This window comes from Lytechinus pictus, chromosome 15, assembly GCF_037042905.1.
Source record: "Lytechinus pictus isolate F3 Inbred chromosome 15, Lp3.0, whole genome shotgun sequence".
Taxonomy (NCBI): domain Eukaryota; kingdom Metazoa; phylum Echinodermata; class Echinoidea; order Temnopleuroida; family Toxopneustidae; genus Lytechinus; species Lytechinus pictus.
Window position 1 is genome coordinate 14,721,558 of NC_087259.1, and position 24,100 is coordinate 14,745,657.

The 24,100-nt window shown below is 35.8% G+C and overlaps 1 protein-coding gene across 1 annotated transcript; it reads left to right on the plus strand.

Annotated features, from left to right (window-relative positions):
• The first annotated feature begins 3,758 nt into the window (after positions 1-3,758).
• Positions 3,759-14,656, plus strand: LOC135156757 (LIM/homeobox protein Lhx9-like). Its single transcript, XM_064109999.1, has 4 exons — positions 3,759-4,102; positions 7,159-7,703; positions 11,919-12,343; positions 14,442-14,656. The coding sequence occupies exons 2-4, from the start codon at positions 7,375-7,377 to the stop codon at positions 14,654-14,656; spliced, it is 969 nt and encodes a 322-aa protein (XP_063966069.1). The 5' UTR covers positions 3,759-4,102; positions 7,159-7,374.
• Positions 14,657-24,100: the final 9,444 nt, after the last annotated feature.

Consider the following 24,100-nt stretch of genomic DNA (forward strand, 5'->3'; position numbering starts at 1 on the left):
TGGACTTGTCTTTTGATGTTGCGCAATTATTATTTCAAACACAACATTCCTATAGCATGTTCTTAAATCATAATGCTCAGATAGAAGATGCCGGAAAGCCTAATACAGACATATTTCATTACCTCCACCTTTCCCTTTTGGGTCATTATGGATCTATTTTTTCCCTTTGTCGTAAAAATATATTTATTTTTTTTAGGGAGGGGGGGGGGCTTGAGCGATTTAGTTTGGAGTTTATCCATCAGCAGGGGCGGATCCAGGATTTCCCAAGGAAAAAAATTGACAAGCCAAAAAAAAGAAAAAAAAAAGGGTTTTAACCAAAAAGTAAGGGTATTTCGTCAACGAAAAAAATTGACAAGCAAAAAAAAAAGAAAAAGAAAAAAGGGTCTTCTCTTTCAGGGGGGGGGGGGGGGTGACACATCTGTTTTAACGTTATGTTTACATTTCAAATATTAACTGTGCCTCTCAAAAGGGGGGAGAGAGAACGGGCCGGCTGTGCCTCCCTTGGATCCGCCAGTGTCCATCAGTGCCTTTGTAGAATCGCACCTTATATATATGATTCAATTAACTTCAAGTTCGTTTGTTTAAAATTCCATAAAAAAATAACACCAAATTACATGTATCGACACAAAATAGGAAGGCAATGATTACAACGCCCCCTGTCCCCATCAGTGCCCCTTTCCACCTCTACCCCCATTTTCTGCGAATTTTTAAGTTTGCCAGTTAGTAAAATGATGATAGAAATCTTGACCCATACTCATTTTACATCGTGGATGATTATACATGATAGCGGGTCCATTTCAGGCCTCGTGCTTTTGACAATAAACAACAACAAAAACACATAACTAAAAAAAAAAAAAAGGTTCTTGCTATATTCAAATCTGGTATAAATCGTTTAAAAATTATATGCTTTCTAGAGTCCGTACTAACTCTAATATTACACTAGATTTCGTAAAATTGTGGCAATTTACGCCAGGAAGAATTCTAGATCCCCGAAAGGCAAGAACTGGCGTACTTGAACCCAATTTCTTGCTTTTACATAAAATAATAATGTATGGTTTTAACATGTTCTTTCCAAGTTTTGAAGCCATTCAGTCACCTTGACGTAAGTACATAATATGTTTTTGTTAAGTGCATCTCTGATATTTCTTCCTTTTTGAAGTACTGTAGGTGTTAATCAAAGATATTCAGAAAAAAAAATATATCGTAATATAACGTTCCTTGAACGACCAGTATAACGCTAACAACGACCACTCTATGTAGTTTTGAACAAAATGCCAGATAATAGTTCTTATAGGCTAATACATGCACTGCAAAAACGCCGGTGTTAATTTAACACCAGCCTGGTATCTATTTCGGTCCACACCAGAGAGGTGTTGAAACAACACCGGTTTGGCGTCAGGCTAACACCAATTTGGCATTATCTTAAGCAACACCAATTAGTGTTTAACCAATATCGGTTTGATCCTTGATTGGCGTTGTTTCAACGCTTCTCTAGTGTGGACCGATATAGATACCGGGCTGGTGTTAAATCAACACCGGTGTTTTGCAGTGTATAATCTTTTGATCTTATTGGATCAGAGCACATTTTTTCAGTGCAAATCACTGACAATTTCCTTTGGGAGAAAAATACATGAATTTTTATTGTTGTTTTCAAGTCCGCCCCCCCAAAAAAAGTGACTTGAAAAAAAATCCTACAAGCATAACACTAGAAATTTCATTAAAATCTGGTGTAAAATAAGATAATGATGACATTTAAAGTCTCGCTTTATTTCACAAATCAATTAAATTGTCGGTATGCAAATGAGGAGACCGATGACATCACCCACTCACTAATTCTTCTATATTTCATTACAAATAATAGTAAATAATATAGGATTTGTACAGCGCACATGTCCACCTTGTTAGGTGCTCAAGGCGCTCCTATATTACCCCGGCTAAGCTAGTCTACCTAATCCAGTGCTCATTGCTTTTTGAGGAATTACTTCCTGCCGGAACCCATTTACCTCACCTAAGTTGAGTGCAGCACAATGTGGGTAAGTTTCTTGCTTAATAAAAACACGCCATGGCTGGATATCGGACCCATGTCCCTCAGATTCAAGCTTGACGAGAGTCATAACCACTAGACCACGATGCCCCCACAACAGGAAAAATATTCTCATTTTCTCCCCATTGTCATGTAAAACAAAGTTTTATTCCTCCCTGAACATATGGATTTACCATTGTTTTAACATTTTGTGGTCTAAAGAAGAGGGTCCTTATGTTCAAATCTGTAAAAATTGAAATATGTAATTCAAACAACAACAAAAAAGAAAAAGAAAAGAAATAGTGAGTGAGGGACATCGTCGACCCTCTCATTCGCATGTCACTATAAGTTTTACATAATTATGATTGTTTTGTAAAAAATCAGCGAAATTTTAAAATGTCATAACTTTCGTATTTATCATCCGATTATCATGAAATTTCCAGCATTATTTCCCTTTGTTTTTCTCTATTGATTACAATCAACCTTTTTTGCGATATAGGGTAGATTTGACCTTTAAAGGCTTTATTTTGAAATAGAAAAACATGCTTTACATTTATTTGTAAAATCTGGAGAAAAAAACAAACAAACAATGAATCAACACAAAGAGATATTTTTTGCAGGATAGCACAAACATGATAACCTAGAAAAAAATCTTCTTGTTTTTACTTTTCTCTAATAGTAAAGCTTTTGTAGGAGAAGCAAAATAACATTATGTCATGGTCAGTATTATTATCATTATTATCACCATCATCATCATTAATCTTCTAATCATTAACATTTATATTCTGCGCTTTTCAAAATGGCGCAAAAGGGCTTATATTCAATAAGCATGATAAGAAAAGGAAAATGTTACAAATATAGAAATGAAACCTTCAATCCTCAAAATCTGGATTGGAAAATAGAAATGTTTTAAGTGACTTTTAATAAAGAGACGGGGGTTGATTGCTTGGGAGTATAAGAGGTACCCTAGTCCAATGTTTGAAAGCAGTTATGGTGAAAGTCACTTTCAGTCAGTCAGTTTCCTTACTAAAATAATAAAGAAATCGACGAGCAAAAATAAAACAGAAGTACAAAGTAAGAGATGAAATACAAAACTGAGATGTGCATACAGCTTTTGATTAATTTGTAAATCACGCCGCCATAACAGAAAAGGAAATTAAACTAATGAGATCTTCATTTAATAATAATGATAATAATAAAAAAAAAATAATAATAAGAATATGCAACAGTTATGAAGTGCTCTTTATACACATCGTTTCTATGCGTTACAAAGACAAATATAATTTAAAGAGTTGAATGATAACTGCTTTCAAATAATGGATGGAGGTAACGAATTACAAAACAATATAAACGTAAGACGACCGAGAATGAAAGAAAAATGCATCTCAGTCGAAATCATCAATTCGAAAATTCTTCAAACTGGATAGGTAACTACGAGCGAAACGTATAAATATGAACATGAAGCCTTGAAAGCCAAGTGTTTTCTTAGGTGTATAGAATCGAAAAGGCGAATAGCCGGGACTTTTAGAGACGCATGTATTTTTTACTTGGGATTCATGAAGTTGCCTTCAGCGTTTTCATTGGTGCCCGAGGAACTCTCAGCGGCCAACCGTCTTCCAACGATTCAAGGCGACCTCTGCCGTATACTGCGAAGCATTCACTTGCTCCTGTCCGTTCCAGATCTCGAGCCAGCCCCCTTCGAGGGATCCAAACCCAAACGTCAATCTTCCTGACGGGGGGTGGGGATTGAGTCGACCCATATAAGGGGGAATCATACAACTCACAATACACACTATTCCACCACTATAGTCATCGTCGACCAAAGAAGTTTTACTCAGCGTCTGTTTCAGACGAGGGTCGTCCACATGAGCTGGTCTGACAGCTCTTCCAGATCTGTTGCCATAAAACCGCCATAAAAACTCACCGCGAGAGCACTTCAGACTCCATTTCGACCCGGGATTTATAACCGATAAGTTGATATTTTATTGAGACTGCCGTGTTACCTCGTATGAATTCGTGACTTTCTGTTTTCACTAATTGCTTTCGTCAATCCTCGATAGGACGTATCTACCACTTATCGTAAGTATCGATGTCATGAAATACGTTCTTATTAATAATTGGCCTCACTTTCCTATTTATTTAATACCATATTAATTAATTTTTCTCAAGTTCTACTTAGTTTAATCTATTTTTGAAGTTTGGAACACGTGTTTCTCACGTTTGAGATTGAATTTCGTTTGAAGAAATTAGTTTTTTGAATGCTTTTAAACTTGTTTTGTTGTTTTATAGATGTTTATCATCATATCTTGAAATATTAATTAAGCCTACCTGTTTGATATAATAATCCACGCAGTGTTCCTTAAATAATTAAGATTCTTTACAAACAGTTTGTTCACTGTTCAGTTTGTCTATGTTTTCCTAATTATCACTAATGACTTGGTTATTAATATGTCCACATTATTATTCATGATATTTTGTTTACTATTTAATATGAAATTTAACTAATTAGGCTTATAGGTTAAATAAAAAACTGTTAGGTTTATCTCAAATTCTTTACTTGTCTTTACTAAATCTCATATTCATGAATATTACGTTCGAGGTCTTTACTCTAGAAAAATAAAATAAAAAACACAAGATATAGCCGGCTGTGCATTGTTATACGATGGTTATTGTATATACTAACACTGTCAATTTAACACCGGTGTAAAATAATTGGTGTGGTCCTCTATGTACACAGGTTAACACCACAGTATTTGCTGTGTTGGTAAAAATGTAACAAAAAATTTGGTCGCTCTGGAGTCAGTTTTACGCTTAAAAAACACAGTGTAAAATTTTACCCAATATTGGGTAGAAAGGGAACATGCATGTTTGCTGGGTATTTTTTCTTTTTACCCCATATTGGGCTATTTCAATGCAACATTGCGCAAAATTTACAAAATATTTGGTATCTTTTTACCCAACCAACATGCATGTTCCCATTTCTACCCAATATTGGGTAAAATTTACACAGTGTTTTTAAAGTGTTTTATTTTTAGATTATGTTTTATTTCTAGATTTGTCAAAGGCATTTGACTGTATTACCATTCGATTTTACTCAACAAACTGGAATATTATGGAATAAGGGGAAAGTGCATTAAAATGGTTTGAAAGCTATTTGTCTAATAGGAAACAGTATGTGGCTATTGATGATTGTAACTCTGATTATTAAAATGTTACGGTAGGCGTACCGCAAGGCTCAAATCTCGGGCCACTGTTCTTTCTACTTTATATCAATGATCTGCAATATGTTAGAATATTTTATCGATAATTTTGTTTGCTGATGATATCAGTTTATTTTTATCAGGTAATGATCCTGTGGCATTGAACAATTTATTTAAATTAGAAATGGAAAAGATACAAACTTGGTTTACTGTCAATAAACTTTATATTAATCAAAATAAAACATGTTACATGATCTTTAAAAGTAGGAATTGCAAAATACAAGATAGTGAAATAAATATAAAACTGAATGATGTATTAATAAAGAGAGAAACTAGTACTAAATTTCTTGACGTAATCATAGACGAAAACCTGAATTGGAAGGAACATGTAAATCACATTGCTTTAAAGATATCAAGATCCATTGGAGTTTTTAATAGTTTGAAACACATTTTACCATTGAGGATTTTAATTAAATTATACAATTGCTTGATTTTATCACATCTCATGTTTTCCAATATTGTATGGGGCAGCTATTCGTCTCAGTCATTACAGAAATTATTTTTATTACAGAAACGAGCAATACGAGTTATTACTAATGCCAATTATTTATCACATACTCAACCTTTATTTAAGAAATTGAAAATATTGAATATTTATGATATAAATAAATTATAACTAGCATCTTTTATGTTTTCTTACTCTAAACAATTGCTTCCAAATTATTTTAATGAATACTTTGAATATAATATCAACATAAATAAATATAGCACAAGAAATGCCAATAAAATGTATGTACCTTTTTACCATTATAATTTTTCAAGAACAACTGTCAGTTTTAAAGGCCCACAGTTTTGGAGTCTCTTGCCAGATGACCTCAAAGAAAGCCAAACTACTCGTTCTTTTAGTAAAATATATAAATTGTATTTACTTAAGTCTGAATAATTTAATTTGTAATTGATTGCCTTTTATATGTTCGATTTGTTATGTTATTTTATGTTGTTAGCTTTATGTTTGTAATGTGTTATTTTGTATTAGTTTTTGATGTGGGGGTAAATTCGGGAATTTACCTTGACAGGGCAATGGCCTTTTATTTAACCCCCCAAATCCTCCTCACTTCATCTTTACCATTTCTTTTATAATGTTATGTATAATGTATGTTGTATTTTGTATCGATTTGTAAACTTGATCTTTTGATGTTTTTAAAGAGATGTGAATAAAATTGAATTGACTTTCCACAAATATATATCTTTACAAAACCTTGATATAATTGCCTAACTAATAAACTGAACAACATTTACCTACATACGATATAGATGTGAAATATATAGCAATCATTCTCATTTTAATCTCTTACATTAATGACGTACGTATAGCCCGGAATGTTGACGAAACCTTTTGAAAAAAAAAACCCAAATACCCGGTAATCGTGGGCGTACTAGACACTGATTATTCTCTTACATGGTATCTTAAATTTTTTGAAACCTTCTAGATATTTCAAGATACCTTATAAAAAAGAAAAGGCGTGATTTTAATATAATCCCTCGCCATGTTTGTTGTTGTTTTACCTTCAACTGTCTCTACCATAGACAAATAAATACGGCCTACATCAGGGTTCCGTAACACAAAGGTTAGAGATTAATCGTAAGCTTGATTTTTACGACTGAGTGTACATTGTAGATTTGTAGTCAATGGAATCAATCGTAGAAAAAATGTTCTACGATCATTGCTAAGCTTTGTGTTACAGGCCTCTGGATTGTTTATGACGGATGATCATATTTCTATGAAGTTTTAAGTATAACTAAACTTTTTTTTCTTTTCTTTTCTTTTCTTTTCTTTCTTTCTATCTTCCTTTCTTTCTGTCCTTCTTTCCGCACACTCTATCCCCCCTTCGAGTCTCTCCCTTCATGCGTTCTCTCTCACCTCTCATCCGCTAGGCCTATACACTTCTACTCCTATCGTATTCGTGAAGGCTTGGGTGAGAAAGTTCTATTGGCCCAGGTAACCACATTGCTTTGCGGGAGCATCCCGGGTACACCACTCCCATACGTTCCGCTCTTCAGGCGAGGCACAACGGAAGCCTTCCCATTTTCACCGCGGCATTCAGGGGGCTCCGTTCGCCAATATACCGTGGTAGCAACCTCATCAGCAACATGCCGGTGATGGGCTGCGATGGGGAGATGTCGGTCAACTCTCCTGGGTCTTACATCAGCAACAACAGCCTCAACAGCAGTACGAGTAGCAGTTCCAGTAGCGCTGGTGGTGGTGGTGGCAGCGGTAGCAGCCAGGAGTTGGTAGCTGGTAGCCCGGCGATGTGCGCCGGGTGCAGCGGGCACATCACCGATCGATTCTACCTATTGGCAGCAGATAGACAGTGGCACACGCAGTGCTTGCAGTGCTGTGAGTGCAGCATCCAACTAGACAGCGAGTTATCCTGCTTCGCCAAGGAAGGGAATATCTACTGCAAAGAAGATTATTTAAAGTGAGTTTTAGTGTCCTAAGTACGGTAGTTTACCTCATTATGATATTCATGTCGTCAATAATACCTTACGTTAAAGAATATCTGATTGCGATACGTTATCAGCAACTTATACCCTATCCTAAGAATTGGCCTATAAAGTATATACCCCCTCTAAAAAGTTGATCAAAGTTGTGGTGGTTAGCTTATTATAGCTTGATAGAATGAATAAAGAAATGTAGATAAAGAGTAGAATACGATGTACCGATGAATAATATAAAATTACAAATACTGTTGAAGAATTATATCATTGAAAATAATCCAAGTGGAGAATGAAAACCCTAACCCTATACCACATTACATTTTCGGAGTGAAGTTGTATTGGTCTATATTTTAATTATTACCTGTTCTGAATCCAACGAAATCCAACTTTTTTGTTAAATTTCATTTACCAGCAACATACAAATCTCAGGAGAATTTCAGTGAAAGTTTATTAAAAAAAAGCAGCCAACGAATAAAAAAAAAGATTATAAATGATTTATAACCCAAATTGCAATATAATAATAAATTATGTAAATTTCAAATGGGAATTCTCAGTATCCCTTTTTTATAATTAAACTGTGATATACACACACACACACACACACACACACACACATATATATATATATATATATATAATGAGATGATTTTATATATAATGAATATATATATATATATATATATATATATATATATATATATATATATATTCTGCCTTCTAAGTGCTTTGGACATGAACGTTATGAATGATTATAACCCAATTGCAACATAACCATGAATTATGTAAATTTCAAATTGAAATTCTCAGTATCCCCTTTTTCATAATTAAACTGACATGTGATATATAATTATATATACATTCAGTGCCTATTAAGTGCTTTATACATGAACTTTATACTTAAAATGCACCTTTCCTAGATATCTTGTACAATTGTATTTCTTCTCCCAGGTTACATATTCCTCAAGAATAATGCAAGTACAGAGTGCTCTAGAAAATCAATGTTTTTATTTCTAATAATAAGACAAAAACGCAACTTTCCTTAAATAAAATACATGATAGCAGGAATAAAAATGTCGAGAAATCTAATCTGAAATTTGAAATTTCTATTTTCTTTTTCAGTTTGTTAATTTTCCTGGTAATACTCAGATTTCAATTTTTGTGAAAGTTTAACTTATTAAATTGTTGTTTAATGTCTTCTGTTTGTGATAAAAGATATATATGTTTCATGGTCCGTGAAAACAAAAGCTGTTAACGATTGGATCAGAGGATGTATTATTAACCGAAACTAGGCAGATCGTTAAACCTATAATGCATATACACACAGAGTGCAGATGCATACCATTTTATACGGTTATATTAATTATGACGAATTCATCTCAGAATGGTCGTCTCTTGCATGAGTCGTTTTTTTGGAACACCCTATACAAAATTTTAGATATTTTCACTAGTTATGTTCTGATCTAGATTATGCAATTTATGTGAAAATTGTCATTTTTTAAATATTGCATGTGTCATTAATTATTGTAGGGATATATACGTTCTACCATTTATGCCGAAGAGAAGTAGGTAAATTAAATTTATACACCAGTTGCCAACAAATAAAGTGAAAAAAAAACAGCTTAAAGGACAAGTCCACTTCAGAAAAATGTTGATTTAAATCAATAGTGAAAAATCTGACAAACATAATGCTGAAAATTTCATCAAAATCGCATGTAAAATAAGAAAGTTATGACAATTTGAATTTTCGCTTATTTTTCACAACATAGTTATATGCACAATTTAGTCACATGCAAATGAGAGAATCAATGATGTCTCTCACTCACTATATCTTTTGTTTTTTATTGTTTGAATTACACAATATTTCATTTTTTACGGATTTGAAAATAAGGACCAACTTGACAGAACCATGAAATGTTAAACAATGGTATTTCCATATGTTCAGGGGGAAATAAAACTTTGTTTCAAAGGAAAATGAGGAGAAAATTATAATATTTCATATTTCATACAATAAAGTACAAAAGAAATAGTGAGTGAGTGATGTCATCAGTTCCCTCATTTGCATACCGACCGGGATGTGCATATAACTGTTTAGTGAAATTAAGCAAAACTTAAAAATGTCATAACTTTCTTATTTTACATCCGAATTTGATGAACTTTTCAGTGTTGTGTTTGTTGGATTTTTCTCTTTTTATTCAAATCAACATTTTGTTCGGGTGGACTCGTCCTTTAACAATAAACATGTATTCTTTGCTTCACTATAAAACGAGTAAATTACTTGTGATTTTTTTTAAGAGGTGTGCTAATTACTCAAACACGAATAATATTTTAATAATCTTTTCTCAGCATTTTTCAGCTATTGTAGTAATTATTCCATGGTGAAGTACGTACACAATCATGACAATAGTGTGAGATATCTAAGCCGGCTCTTATGATGATAAACCCCACTTTAATGAAGACAGTGCCCTTTCCAGAAGCCGTGAATAACCTTTTAATTGACGTTTTAATCGGATGTATAGGCCTATATTTCATTTCATGTTATCATCTACTTTATACGTTATCGAGTGTAATATATGACTGCTGTGAAGCTGTTATCGATAGGCCTATATGGTTTGCTTTAACTTTTGTTTAGGGTTGCCTTTAAAGTGAAATGCTTTTTAAGAATATTAGAGATAATGTCGACAAAGAATAAAAATCAATTATTTACCCATATTGAATAGATGCGTACCAACAGAGAGATAGTGACGTATTTCTGGCTGGATCCAAAAGACTAGCCACCGTGGATGGTAAAAGGGTCTCATGTGGAGAAGTAATACATTTTTGAAAAAACAAGACAATGTAGGTCTATATATTGTGCAGTGGTTGTTCGCCGAACTTAGAATTGTAAGTTTTACACTCGCACGAGTAGAGATATTGCTGCCACGTTATTCAATCAATGGAGCCTTTGACAAATTATTAGTTCTAGGGTGACCAAGCCCGCAAAACATCGAGTCACGGCAAACCAGATTAGAGACGTTGCTGTCTATTGCTCAAGTAAAATGGCTTAATTTGTTTATTCATGTTTACCATTCGTCATATTTTCATTTTCTAATTTCTTGGACTGACTTGTTATATACCTTTATAAGTAACAATTAAGGGTAGGGGGAATAATATGTAAGATAATGCCGATCTGTTTGTCAAGATACATTTTAGGCAGAGTTGTGCACGATATGAATGTGCAATTGTTATAATAATTACTAAATAATTTGACCTATTTTGTGCAGTCAAGCATTTATGTCACATGGAAAAAGATACATGATACAAGGGTGGAAATCTCCCCTAACGGTAGGGGGATCAGGGGCAGGAAAATTTGACCAAAAAAAATGTTATAGTGATATTTCTAAAGCGCCAAATCCACATTGATTATGTGCTCAAGGCGCTGAAATATACTTGGTATATTATTATTACCCCGGCTGTAGCTGAGCGGCCATATAGGCGCTAAAGCATTCAAGGAATAAATCCTACCGGGTACCCATTCACCTCACCTGGGTCGAGTGCAGAACAATGTGGATAAATTTCTTGCCGAAGGAAATTACGCCATGACTGGGATTCGAACCCACGACCCCCTGTTTCAAAGTCCGAAGACTAATCCACTGGGCCACAACGCTCCAAATGCAATGTCATTTCGACCAAAATAACTTTGACAAGCAAAAAAAAAAAAGAAAAAGAAAAAAGAAAAAAGAAGGGGTTATCACTCCGAATGTAAGGTAATTTCGAAAAAAAAATTGACAAGCAAAGAAAAAAGAAAAAAAGGGTTATCACCCAAAAAGTCAGTTCATCTCATCCAAAATACATGTTTTAATTCGATTTTGAATGATGTATTTCTTTCCATTATAAAAGACCAAAATAGTAGGGGGACTTTTGATATTGTGTCCCCCTATTATTTTGGGTAGGGGGTGGACGCGTTCCCCTTTCCCCCTGGGATTTCCGCCCATACATGTATATAAAACCATTTCTCCCCTCCATCAGTAAACAAATTCTTAATAACCGTTGGGGTTAATAATATATTTGACATGATTACCCGATTCCTCCATTAACATTATTTTTTTTTCATAATAATGGTCGTGATGTTGTTACTGTTATTTTTTATGATAATGCTGATGGTAGTATTCGCATTAATTTAGATTTTAATTCTAATTCATCATTTCATTATTCCAAAGACGGTATGGGAACAAGAAATGCGCTCGATGCCAGGTGGGCATCGAATCCCATGAAATGGTGATGCGAGCCCGTGAGCTGGTATACCACCTCGCCTGCTTCAGTTGTGCCGTGTGCAACCTCGAACTCACAACAGGGGACTATTATGGGATGCGGGACAACCTGGTGTACTGTCAACTCCACTACGAAACCCTCTTCGTGCCGACGTCCGAACAGAGCAGCTACCACCACCTTCACCACGCCTCTCCCCAACCCCAGCAACCCTCCCTCCACAATCTCTCACCCAGCTACCACGCCCACGGCGGATCACCGAACCCTTCGACGCCATCCAACGGACACCCCTTCTTCCAGAATGGACTGTCCCCGATACACAAAGGGAGACCACGGAAGCGCAAATGTGTGGATCATCTCATTGGCTTCGGAATGGGTGAGTTTGTTATTCGATTCTTTCTCATAATTATGTATTATTTCTTTAATACTATGTCACAGCGATGATTTTTTCCCCCTCCTGAAGGTACAGTACATGTATGTGATGATTTCCGATCTAAGGTAGATTCACGATCATAGCTGAATGCAAGTTGCTTCGGTTTGTCGCAAACTTTGACATTACTTTTCAACAGCTTGTAGGGAAGATACGACTTCTTCTGTTTACAAATCAGATAATTTATATTTATATATTTAATGACAAATGATTCTGGATAATTCATGTTGAAAATGATGTTTTTCGTGAATACTGAAGAGTATTTGAATGAATGAATGAATGATCAACGGATACAAAATGATGGAGTATTTTTTTTTCAATCAGACGAATCCTACATGAACAAAATACTCCGATAAGATTACAACACCCACCACATGTTGCTATAAATATTGTTAACAGTTTTAATAAGCCTTATTTAACTGATAATGAGAAGGTGCACATCCACGCTTGACCCGGATCACGTGTACGGAAAAAAGAGAAGCAACAGATACGGCGAAACCCTAGATAAAAATGGAGCTTTATAAAAATGCAGATGATAAAATACACATGTTGCTATAAATATTGAACAGTTTTAATAAGCATTATCTAACTGATAATGAGAAGGTGCACATCCACGCTTGTCCCGGATCACGTGTACGGAAACGGAGAAGCAACAGATAAAAATGGAGCTTTATAAAAATGCAGATAATAAAATACAAAAGAAGTAGTATAAGTGACTTTGATATATCTTTCCAGGTGCATTATAGAACACTCGGCCACGGCACCTCCGCATTGGCCGGGTAACCTTTTCCACTTCACGAATTTAACTTGTCGATATTCTTTGATGAAAGAATATTAATCGATTAAAGTCATAGTGTCTACGAAGTGTTATCATTCAGCTGTATTGATTCGATTCAGAAGTACCAAAATGAACGAGAAGAGAGTAGAATTGTGATAAGAAATCATTACAAACGACACTTTTAATTCTGAAATGTAAAGGATTTCATTATTATATTAATCTTGAAGAATGTTTTCTTTATCTTTTATAGTTCCGATTTATACAGCATCAGTTTGATTCATATAATTTGTAAATTATCAGTGATCATGATGAAGATGTTGATGATAAAACAAAAATGCATACATGAGCATTATTATTTTTCAATAATAATTAATGATTATGATAATAATGATAATAACAATAATAATGATAACAATGATAATACTAATAATAACATAATAATAACAATAATAATAATAATGACCGAGTCGAATTTCAGATGATGCGAGAGATAAATAGCTTCACAAGTGATAACGTCGTCTGGCTGTAAATTAGTATAACATCATACTCAATGGTGCATAATGTTCATTCCTCTTCGTTTTCGTCATTGTTTTCGCGCGCACGACTTGCCATATGATAATGAAGGAAACAAGTATTTTTGCTGCGGGCGATCGATATTTTTCAAACTGTCCACTTTGCACTTCTTGCGGCAAAAATGGGAACTGTTTAGACATTGTTAGACACCAGGTCCTTTTGAAATGCAGCATGCATTGGGTTTCAAACATTATGCACTTACAAAACGCATACAAATATTAGAAAAAAAGACGACCGAGAATGAGAGAGAAAGAGCGGAAAATAGATGGTTTCAACTTTTTTTCTCAAGTGGAGCTCTTTTGTGACGTGCGCGCGCGACCGTGCGCTAATGTGGGCGAAATTTATATTCACTGTGACCGACCGTACACAAACTGCTCCACCTCTTTGCGCGAACGAACAATGCCTCAATATTTACGTTTCCCGCCCTCATTCTTACATGATGAAGCCCACAAAAATCGGGGCCATTGTTACGAAAGCATTCCCCTCTTTTTCTCCCCATGACTGTCTCCTTTGCCTCCTGGCATCAATGTACTGTTTCGCTGGTGTGAAGCCATACACGCGAAGTGTATGCTGGCCTCTTGACCAAAAGTCTAAATGTGCGAGTTAAACAACAGACATTGATACATCTGCCAGCTGCCGGTGAATTTGTTTGTCTGTTTTCATTCTTCCAATTTATCCCCATTATTCTCTTAGAATGCACCTATTTTCGTCACTATTCACCGCTGTTCTGTATACATCGGCTCTTCCTGTCCGCGCGTCCTGGCGGCCGAACCCCGGACAGTTTCCTACCCAAAGACACTATTCTCGGTTTCACATGGTGCCATGATCCCTTTCCCAAACAGACCATGACCTTGACTTTGAAGAAGGTCATGGTGATGCTCCTCCGTAAACAGAGAGGGGGCAAATAGTGGGACATCCGACCCGATTTGTACAGCTGCTCGCCTTAGAATCACAGAATAACACTTGCATAATCCCCGTGCCCCAGTCATATCATTGAAATGGACTTCAAACCAAACGATGGTCTGTCATTGGTCATGTTGGTAGGAACGTAGTAGCTTCCATCGGAATGGAATCGGTTTCATCGATGTGCCTGTACGGCTGTACCATCGCCCATGATCAGACCTTCAGACACTCACAGGCGCTGCATTGGTGGTATCGCAGCAAGTACCAAAAAGAAGAAGAAAAAAAAGAAGATAAGAAAAAGGGGATGGGAGGGGGGCGGGGTTCCGAATGAAGAAAGTCTTATTGACGATTGATGACGAAATGGTCAAATTGTTTTTGTTTAAGGGAGAAAATCTGATCGTGTCTGCATTACAACAATCTGCTCTTGAATAAAGCAATAGGTCGAAATTGAATTAAGCTAGAATGAATTTAAATACATTTTTTTAAAAATTATTGCAGGCGTGGATCTAAGTTAGGAGGTCTGGGCAAGGGGGGGGGGGGCGCCCAGTGTTTCCCCAAATGTATACACAAACGCATACCTGCGTTTCATATAATTATGTCATACCAGACGCCCTTCTGACAGGAATTCAAATCGTCACCTCTTATAGAGTGAAGTGAACGATACCACCATACCTCATGAAATGTGTGTGTGTATGTGGGGTGATAAAGTAACATTGTTCAGAGTGAAAGAACATGATCTAATTTCTTATTGTAGAGACATGATCATATTTCTTAGATTCCCGTTCCTACAAACTTGATCGTCAGGCGGAATGTATGAGGTTTAAGTACCCTTGAATGACAGGCACGGCAAAAATGCAAATAGTCCACTTATTCTGAGAGGATTTGGCGAATACTGCGATGTCTGATCTCCAGAAAAACAAACACAAGATCTTTATGAAGCGAGAACTTCCATTTCTCACCTAGGATCGTTGGCAGATCAGACGACATGTCGACACCTAATAAACGCGCGCTCCAGAAAATCCAGCGCAATCGTGTAAGCTTTCGCGGAGATGAAAACATATACACGAGTTTCTTGACGCACGGATTGCGAAATGAATTTGATCATGCAAATATCACTGGGGGAAAAATAGTTTTTCCGCTCGTTATCATACTCAATACATCCAACAACAGTAGTGAAGGATGTGCCCCTTCCCGTTTGTTGGAGTATAAGCCCCTCCAAATGTATTTATATACAATAATTTGACAAGGGCTTGTATTTGTGGGGTATATGTTATTCATGGGGCTTCGCCGACTCGCGTTGGGATGTCGCCTAAATCGCTGTTCAAACAAATTTTCGAACGCCAAGATTCGCGCCACCAACAATAAACAGGGTTAAAAATGGATCAGGAAGGAGAGAAAAGGGGACAGTTCGTGATCAGGTTGATTGTACTGTTCCCAGCGACATTTCAATCAAAACGTATAAAGTTTTCAACTCGAAAATCGAAATGGGAAAACATCTAAATTGGTCTATATGTTCGATTTCTGAATCAAAATGCCACAATTTTTGTTCACCAGATACGATGTTCAGAAATCGAAAGGTAACGTCTGTTACGACATTGAAAAAAGTTAGTTAAGTGACAACCTTGCTTAATTGTGTAGTCTACATGGGCGTGCAGATGGGGGAGGGGCTTTTTCACGACTAAGAAAACAAAAGGGAAAAGGGAAGGGATAAGGGTGAAATGTGATTTTCCGAATAGTATGTCAAAATCTATCACAAACTTGGATTTTTGGTGATAGAAATGTCGAAATTATTAACTTTACGCGATACGCCATATCGAGCCCTCTCAAAATGTTTGGCCCATTACGCCACTAGTAGTCTTTGATATCAAATCATAATGCTTACATTCAATTTTCAGCTGTATAGAATGACGGTTGAACAATATTTAGATGTATAGCTTACATAATCTTTTCAACGTTAGCAATGAACTGTGTTGTAGAACTTCTTGAAAACGGGGATTTCTAAATTAATTCCTAAATGTTGCATCATTTTTGCGGACATTACAGTTAAATTGATAATTGGAGATAAAGATGCTCGGGATATCAGCACTCTCTTTAAGATCATTAGCATCTGATAATTAACTTATATAGGACATAATTTTATAATATAGTATTCTGGTTTCTGATTGGCCGAAAGTTGACACTCTTCCATCATAATTTTAACGTAAACAAGCTTCGGGCTTGTTGTAACATCACTTAAGGCTTTGATTCCGCCAAAAGTAAGCCAAGGGTACCGTGATGAAAATAAACAAAATTTTAATGGGCCCCCGAAAGATGAGTCGAATAAAATGCTCTTGTACGGGCCAAATCGAGTTTATTTTAATAGGATTATGATCGGGTGCCGGTATTGAAATTCTAGAAAGCAGAAATACCACACTTTCCTTAATCGTGTTAATTATTAGCTTTGGATTCCATATAAATGGATGATATTGATTAACAAGTTTGCAGATTGCAGCGATTTGATCTCATTTAGATCTGCTAGATTTTTTTATTCCATGCACCTTCAGTCTTTCACGTTTGCTTTATCATTTTTCACTCTTAATAGTAATCGTAGTAGTGTAAATATGTATTCAACAAGAAACATTAATGACGTTTATCTCCCGACAATTTTTTTAAAGAATGTTTTTAGATACGAAAGACGTGTCATCTGGAATGTTTTGCCAATATCAAACTTATCCATCACTATTGTCTTTCCAACTCCCCACCGACTACTAAAAAAATAGCGCCTATGTTATTCTAAATTATTTTTTTTGTGCTCAGATATTGCTTAGGCAGATCGTGTAGGCCAAAATACGCGTTTTTAATACGCCGATAAAAGTTCCTGTGCAGATAAATATATGGGACTGTCATCTCACTTTTCAAAATGTCAAAAGTTTAGTGACCGTTCGTCCATGTGAGGGATTTGATTTAACATTATTTTGATATTAGTATTCGCGCTCTTGATTCTCATTAATGTTTTTATCATTTCTTAAGAAGAGGACATTTGAACACCAATCTTACCAATTTAGCTATTGCGTGCGGAAAGATACAAAGATTATATCCTATAGAATGTCAGAATATTTCATGCTTGAAATTTTTTTTTTCACAAAAAATAAAATACACAGGTTTTGTGAAACCCAAAAATACATTTACGCTCAAAACTGTGTTTATAATTACGCGGATCGTGCATGTGGTCATTCAGAAATATATGTTTCTTTCTTAAAAATCTTTTGGATGATTTTTTTTTTTTGGGGGGGGGGTGGATACATTTACGAATCATTCCTAAACTATTATACTATTAGAAGAGTCCGCCAACTCGATGGAATGGTCACATGTCGAAGTCCCACATTACTTCTTTCGCGAAGGTCTAGCTGTTGCCATGGCGACGAAACTATGGGGATACCGTGTCATCCCGGTTTGACAATTATCGAATATGAGTCAAATGATGCCGTCAACGAATCGGACTTCGCTAATTGGACACGGAGAAGCGTCATATCGTATTAGAGCCCTAATAATTGCGCGAATTTATTGACAATGCGTCCGTGATGCTTTTCAATCCGGCCGGACAAGGGCGGGGGATGAATGTCAAGACATGCTGGATGATTTGCGGTAATGATGCCGAGACATGCCTGCGATGTTCGGCCTCCTCCAAAACAAATTTCATGCAGATGTCATAATATTAACGTGTTTATTGTGTCGATATACATCCCACTTCATATTCAAGCATGCGTGCACGTGTGGTCTTCACGAGCTTGTTTATTAATGGGAAAGGAGCCGCGTAGAATGTTTCATTTTCTTTCATTTTTAATTCCAGTTCTTGATAATGTGTGAAAGGCAGACACATTGATCTCTTTCATTTGCTACCACACGTGACCAAACGAGTATGTTTTCAAAACCAACCATTCCCAAACGCATTCTTTTTTCAACTAGTCAAATACATTAACATGCGTACACATGACTAATTTTTTATGACTTAGACCCAATAAACAACTCTGAAAATGCAGCATTAACGTATAGATAGGGAGGGGGGGGGGGTGGGGCTCTGGATTCACCAAAAGTTCCGCGACCACGAATTAAAGGAAAAGGGAGGAGGCATGATAGGAAAGGGAAAGGGAAAAAGAGAAATGTATATATGTTTAATTCAAAATTAGTTTTTCATTACAAACAGACAATTTTTTTGCTTGATCCCGGTTTTGAGAAAGTTTGCCTCATTCGCCATGTTTTGCCCCCTCAAAAATTTATGGCACATTTTGCCACTGAAATACAGCTTTTACCTAATCATAATCAAGGAATGTTTATTATTTTTCTGTCGCACCGATATGCTGACCAATTACTTTTGACAAAGAAAACCTAAACGAGATGTAACAAACTCAGAAATACTTTTTTCTACAAAATCCACAAACGTATCACCTTATGTTTTTGTTTTAACGCCATAACACATCACGCGGCATCACACTTCAATCTCGTCGTGATTGAGTACACCGTAATATCTCCTCGTTTTTATCTCGCCTGCATAGCAGAGCGAGACTATAGGCGCTGCTTTTCCGACGGCGGCGACGGCGGCGGCGTCGTCGTAAACACTGAAGTCTTAACCAAGGTTAAGTTTTTGAAATGTCATCATAACTTAGAAAGTATATGGACCTATAGTTTATTGAACTTAGACATAATGGTAATCAAGTATTACTGAACACCCTGCCTGAGTTTCAGGTCACATGACCAAGGTCAAAGGTCATTTAGGGTCAATGAACTTAGGCCATGTTGGGGGAATCAATATCGAATTCTTAACCAAGGTTAAGTTTTTGAAAAGTCGTTATAACGTAGAAAGTATATGGACCTAGTTCATAAAACTTATACATAAGGGTAATAGTTTATCACTGAAGATCCTGTCCGAGTTTTAGGTCACATGACCAAGGTCAAAGGTCACTTAGGGTCAACAAGCTTTGACCATGTTGGGGGTATTTGTTGAATTGGCATCATAACTTGGAAAGTTTATGGATCTACACATGTAGACACAAGGGCTATCAAGTATGTTTTGCACACATCTTAAGTCACATGATCATGGTCAAAGGTCATGTTAGGTCAATGGACATAGTGTTTTATTATCATTTGAGTGTTTTCTTTTGTGAATAATTATTCAATAGCCGTTTTCAAAGTCAGCACTGCTGCTATATCGAATCGCGCAATGCAGGCGAGACTGCCAGAGGCGTCCCACTTGTTTTCATTTTCAACTTTTGTTTATTGTAGAGATATATGAATTGAATAATTTTGTAGCTTCAACCAACCTTAATGATTATTTTGGGGCGAGCTTTCGTCCACTCCTGTGGATTTTCTCAAGCCAATTGATCAGTTATACAGTTTGCTGCCTGTGATGGTCTGTACCTCCTTGTTTCTTGATCACTGGATTGAAGATTGGGGACGATGTACACTATATCCAGAGTTTCTGTATGTGGGACCTTCATGAAAAATTATGTCTCTGATTTTTTTGATATTTTGACAGTCTGTAATGTTCTCAAAGGATCATGACTCGGTCAGTTTGTGGAGTAAAGTAAGAATTGGGGAAACAGCAGGGGTCGGACGTACAAAAAAGGTTGATCATTTTCTAGAATTGCCCATATGCATCACGAAACATAGAACAATGTTATAAACATGTCGTTAAATAAAATAATTGCGAGTCGTAAGTTCGTTGGAGGTGATTTTTGCCAGGATTTTCAAACCTTGGCGAAATTTCCCCCTTCTTCTGTCGATGTGGTCCCTGCGCAGCCAGTGTTGCTATTCCAAACAACGCTCAACAAAAACGTCCCTTTTATATCGCGGAACAGCACCGTTCATGCCAAAGAAAAATAAAGACGGTGGAAAGAAAATAGTGTTGGGATCCCTGTTTTATTCTCCTGAATATAGGAGGCTGAAAATGGGAGGGTGTAAGTCAACACAAGAACGGTATTGAACCAGACAGGTCTCGAAAACCACCGTAAAACGCCGGAGAAAAAGAGTAACGATGAACAATACTTATTTTACACGCCAAAGAAAAACATGTAACAAAAGAGAGAATAAAAATGACCTCAAGCAAGCACCATATCCCTTTTTACTGATGTCCTTTTCCTTCTTTTCTTTACTTCTTACTCACGATTTTGAGCTCCTAGAGTCAGGCTTTTAATACCCTAATACTTGTAAAAGTGGTGCTTTGTGTACACAGAATGTGAGCGGAGAATGAGAGCATCATACGCCTGACCGAGCCGCCCGATTTCATAGCCAGTACTCGATAAAAGTTAGCGGCGCTCTTCCTCTCTCTTTCTCTCTCTCTCACTTGGTTGTCTTTAGAAATTTTCTTAAAGTGCAACGATCTTGCTACATGTGTGTTTAATGTAAGACTTACCTGAAATACGAATCCATATACCAAACCTGAATGTCTGGAGTAACGCCACTAAAGCAGATCAATATAATTTCAAGTAATTACGCCTTGCACACATTTTGAAAATATTTGAATTCATAATTGTGGATTATATTATATATTTTTTTTCATTATTTGTAGTTATTGGCTCGTTTGACTTTCTTAGTACTTTCTTATATGTATTTTATTTTTCTGAAGGCGTGACAACGTCTCACGCATATTTTCTAGAATGTTAATATATTTCAGTTTACATTGCAGCTCAGGCTACGGTTATACTTATATTGTCATAACGCTGCATGTCTGCCTCTTACATCCAATCATTTATGTAAATGATCTTTAAATCTTTTCATGTAAAATTTATTACATTTACTTTTGTGATGTTCGCATTGTGTATATTGTCATGAAATGCAGAATCGAATAAATAAGTAAATAAATAGTGGTATAGCTATACTCCGTGAGTGGTGTGAACGAGATATCAAAGTAATGGGAAATGATATATTACATGCAGAAAAAAAACATTGTAGACAAAATTTCAGTAAAGTTTACCTTGCATGTCTTTATCATGCTTATGAAAGAAAGATCATACTTAGTCATCAGAACATTTTTCTGTGGATAATTGTTTCGTTTTCTGTTTTGATTTCTTCTCATTTTTGGCATTTCATTAAGCCCCATCATCAACTGGAATTATAGATATTATCTAAGGAGTTATGACTTTCAAACTTCCATTTTACTGTGAGTAAATCAAGTTTTGAGAAGGACATAAAGGATCGCGTAAGAAGATTGTAAACAATAAGATATCTCCCAGTTATATAGGTGATCGCACACAGCTTGTTTCTCTTCGCTTTTCTATTGAGATAAGATCATCTGCATTACTTTGCGATTGAAAATAGGTTTGTCTTTCTGAGCCAAAAGGAATGATTAATGCGGCGTCTATTTAGACGTTAACTGGTCCTATTTTAAAACCTTCTAGACTTTCAATTTGAGTATTAAATTAGTTCCAAAATAAGAATACACACACAGACATAAACAAAAAGAAAACCCCCAAATGATATTTAACTCGATCCTCGTGTAGGTTTTTGGCACGAAATAGGTACTCATGTCAGTCCTTATTATCCCTATTATCTGATTATAGCAATCAAAATGTCTAATTTATATGTAATCTTTGATATGAGCTTTCGGAGAGGACATCCCAATATTTGATGTATATCTATCTCTCTTTAGTTTTCCGAGTGTATTTGCTCGTCGGATTAATCCATGAGTCTTGAATATGATATGACCGGGTGCGCGAACACAATTGCTATTATTTATGATGAATTTCATCTTTTTTTCCCCAAAGGGGTGGCGCAATAGAGGCGTATGATTGACTGACACCTGCCAAGGGGATCCAAAAAGAATGACCTATTTCGACTGCCCCCGTTTACTCCCCATTCATCCGACAAAGAGAGAAAATATTCAAACGATAAAACACAACGAAGTTGGATGTGAATGGAGATCCGTAAAACGGATGTTTTTGCAAAATTATATTGTTGTGATTATCACATGAAAGAGATTGAACAAAAGTGCTCTTTTTCGCGATTGTTAACTGATTTTTATTTTTTTTGGTGAAAGAAACTTTTGAAGGGGGATGAGGGAGGTGGGGTTATATTATGAGAGTTCATAAACCTCGATGAAAAAACAAGAATGACAAAGAGATTTGAAGTATTAGAAATATATTTTTGGCTTGGAGAAAAGAGAATCTTTTATCCTCTTTTATATATATTCAACGTTATATTTCGAGAGTGTGAACCTCTTTAACTTACCAAATAACGACATATCCGATATTCTTTAATGATTAAAAAAATATATCATTTCTTTTAATATATCAAGCACAATGAATTTGGACGTTATTATATTTGTAATCATTATTCACTAATTTTCCCTTTACGGCACCTTTGCTCATGAAATATATACACTCACTTGTCTTTGCCACATTTTCACAGTTTATGACATTTACAGAAACGATTTAAAAAAATTGACTTTATGGTTTATGATGTGAGAAAGTGGGCAGCATCCACCTCCACTTATTCCGAACAAAAAAACGCCGCAAAAAAAAAGTTCATTTACCAAAAATCAACGATTCATGTAAATGAGACAATATATGATTAAGGCAAGTGTGGTATTTACTTTGCATATTATTCTTTCTATCGATGAATACCTATATTGTGGTATTAACAAATAAAGATTGTTAAAAACTATCTTACCTTGCCTGTGTCTAACAAACCCCTTTAAAATCATACGATCATGGACATGATGGAAGGAATATGTCGAGAGATTGAGGGGGGGGGGCGGCGCTTGAAAGACGTTGAAAAAAATTACAGCGCAGTTGGAGTCGAATCCCAATATGGGATAATTGCTCTGTGGTGGATTTGAAACAGTCTTCTGCATGCACCGGGCACGATTTGTCTTGATTTGATTTTCGTTTCACTTCACCAAGAAATTCGATTGTGTGATCACTTGTACAACTGCTTATCAATAATTCTTCAAAATGCGTAACAAGGTGTACAATCACGTGATACTCATTGATAATTAGAATGATACTTTAATGAGTTTCTTTAGACAATTTTCATACCATAAGTCTTGGTCACATTCAGCAGGTGTTCCAATTTTTTGACTTTCTAGAAGAAAATAAGTCTTAGACCCGTCTTACAAGGAGTTACTATTGATCTCAGATTGTGTATAATTAATAGATCAGTTTCAATTTGATTTTGATATGTAAACCATGAAGACGGGGTCCTGATGTTATTTTATAAAGTTCATTCTTTCCAGCAACGTTTTAATGTAGCCAAATGCAAAGAAATTATTAGAATTGCAAAATACAAACAAATTAAATGAGGTAAGTTTGTCACCTAATACTTAATCATATTTGTCCTCCAAGTATACTTTGGGGAACACAATAAGTCTCATCCGACACTGGACTGTTGTGATACACATGCGCACTAGAATAGATCAAAGTTCATTTTCAGTTGAAGGAAATGAATTTTGTTCAGGGCCTTGCGTGCCAAGAAGA

Bases quoted from the DNA above. Each gene is read 5' to 3' on its own strand.
- LOC135156757 (XM_064109999.1), top strand. From the start codon at position 7,375: ATGCCGGTGATGGGCTGCGATGGGGAGATGTCGGTCAACTCTCCTGGG. The intron at 7,704-11,918 runs GTGAGTTTTAGT...ATTATTCCAAAG, and splicing joins TGCAAAGAAGATTATTTAAA to ACGGTATGGGAACAAGAAAT. The intron at 12,344-14,441 runs GTGAGTTTGTTA...TTATTCTCTTAG, and splicing joins TCTCATTGGCTTCGGAATGG to AATGCACCTATTTTCGTCAC.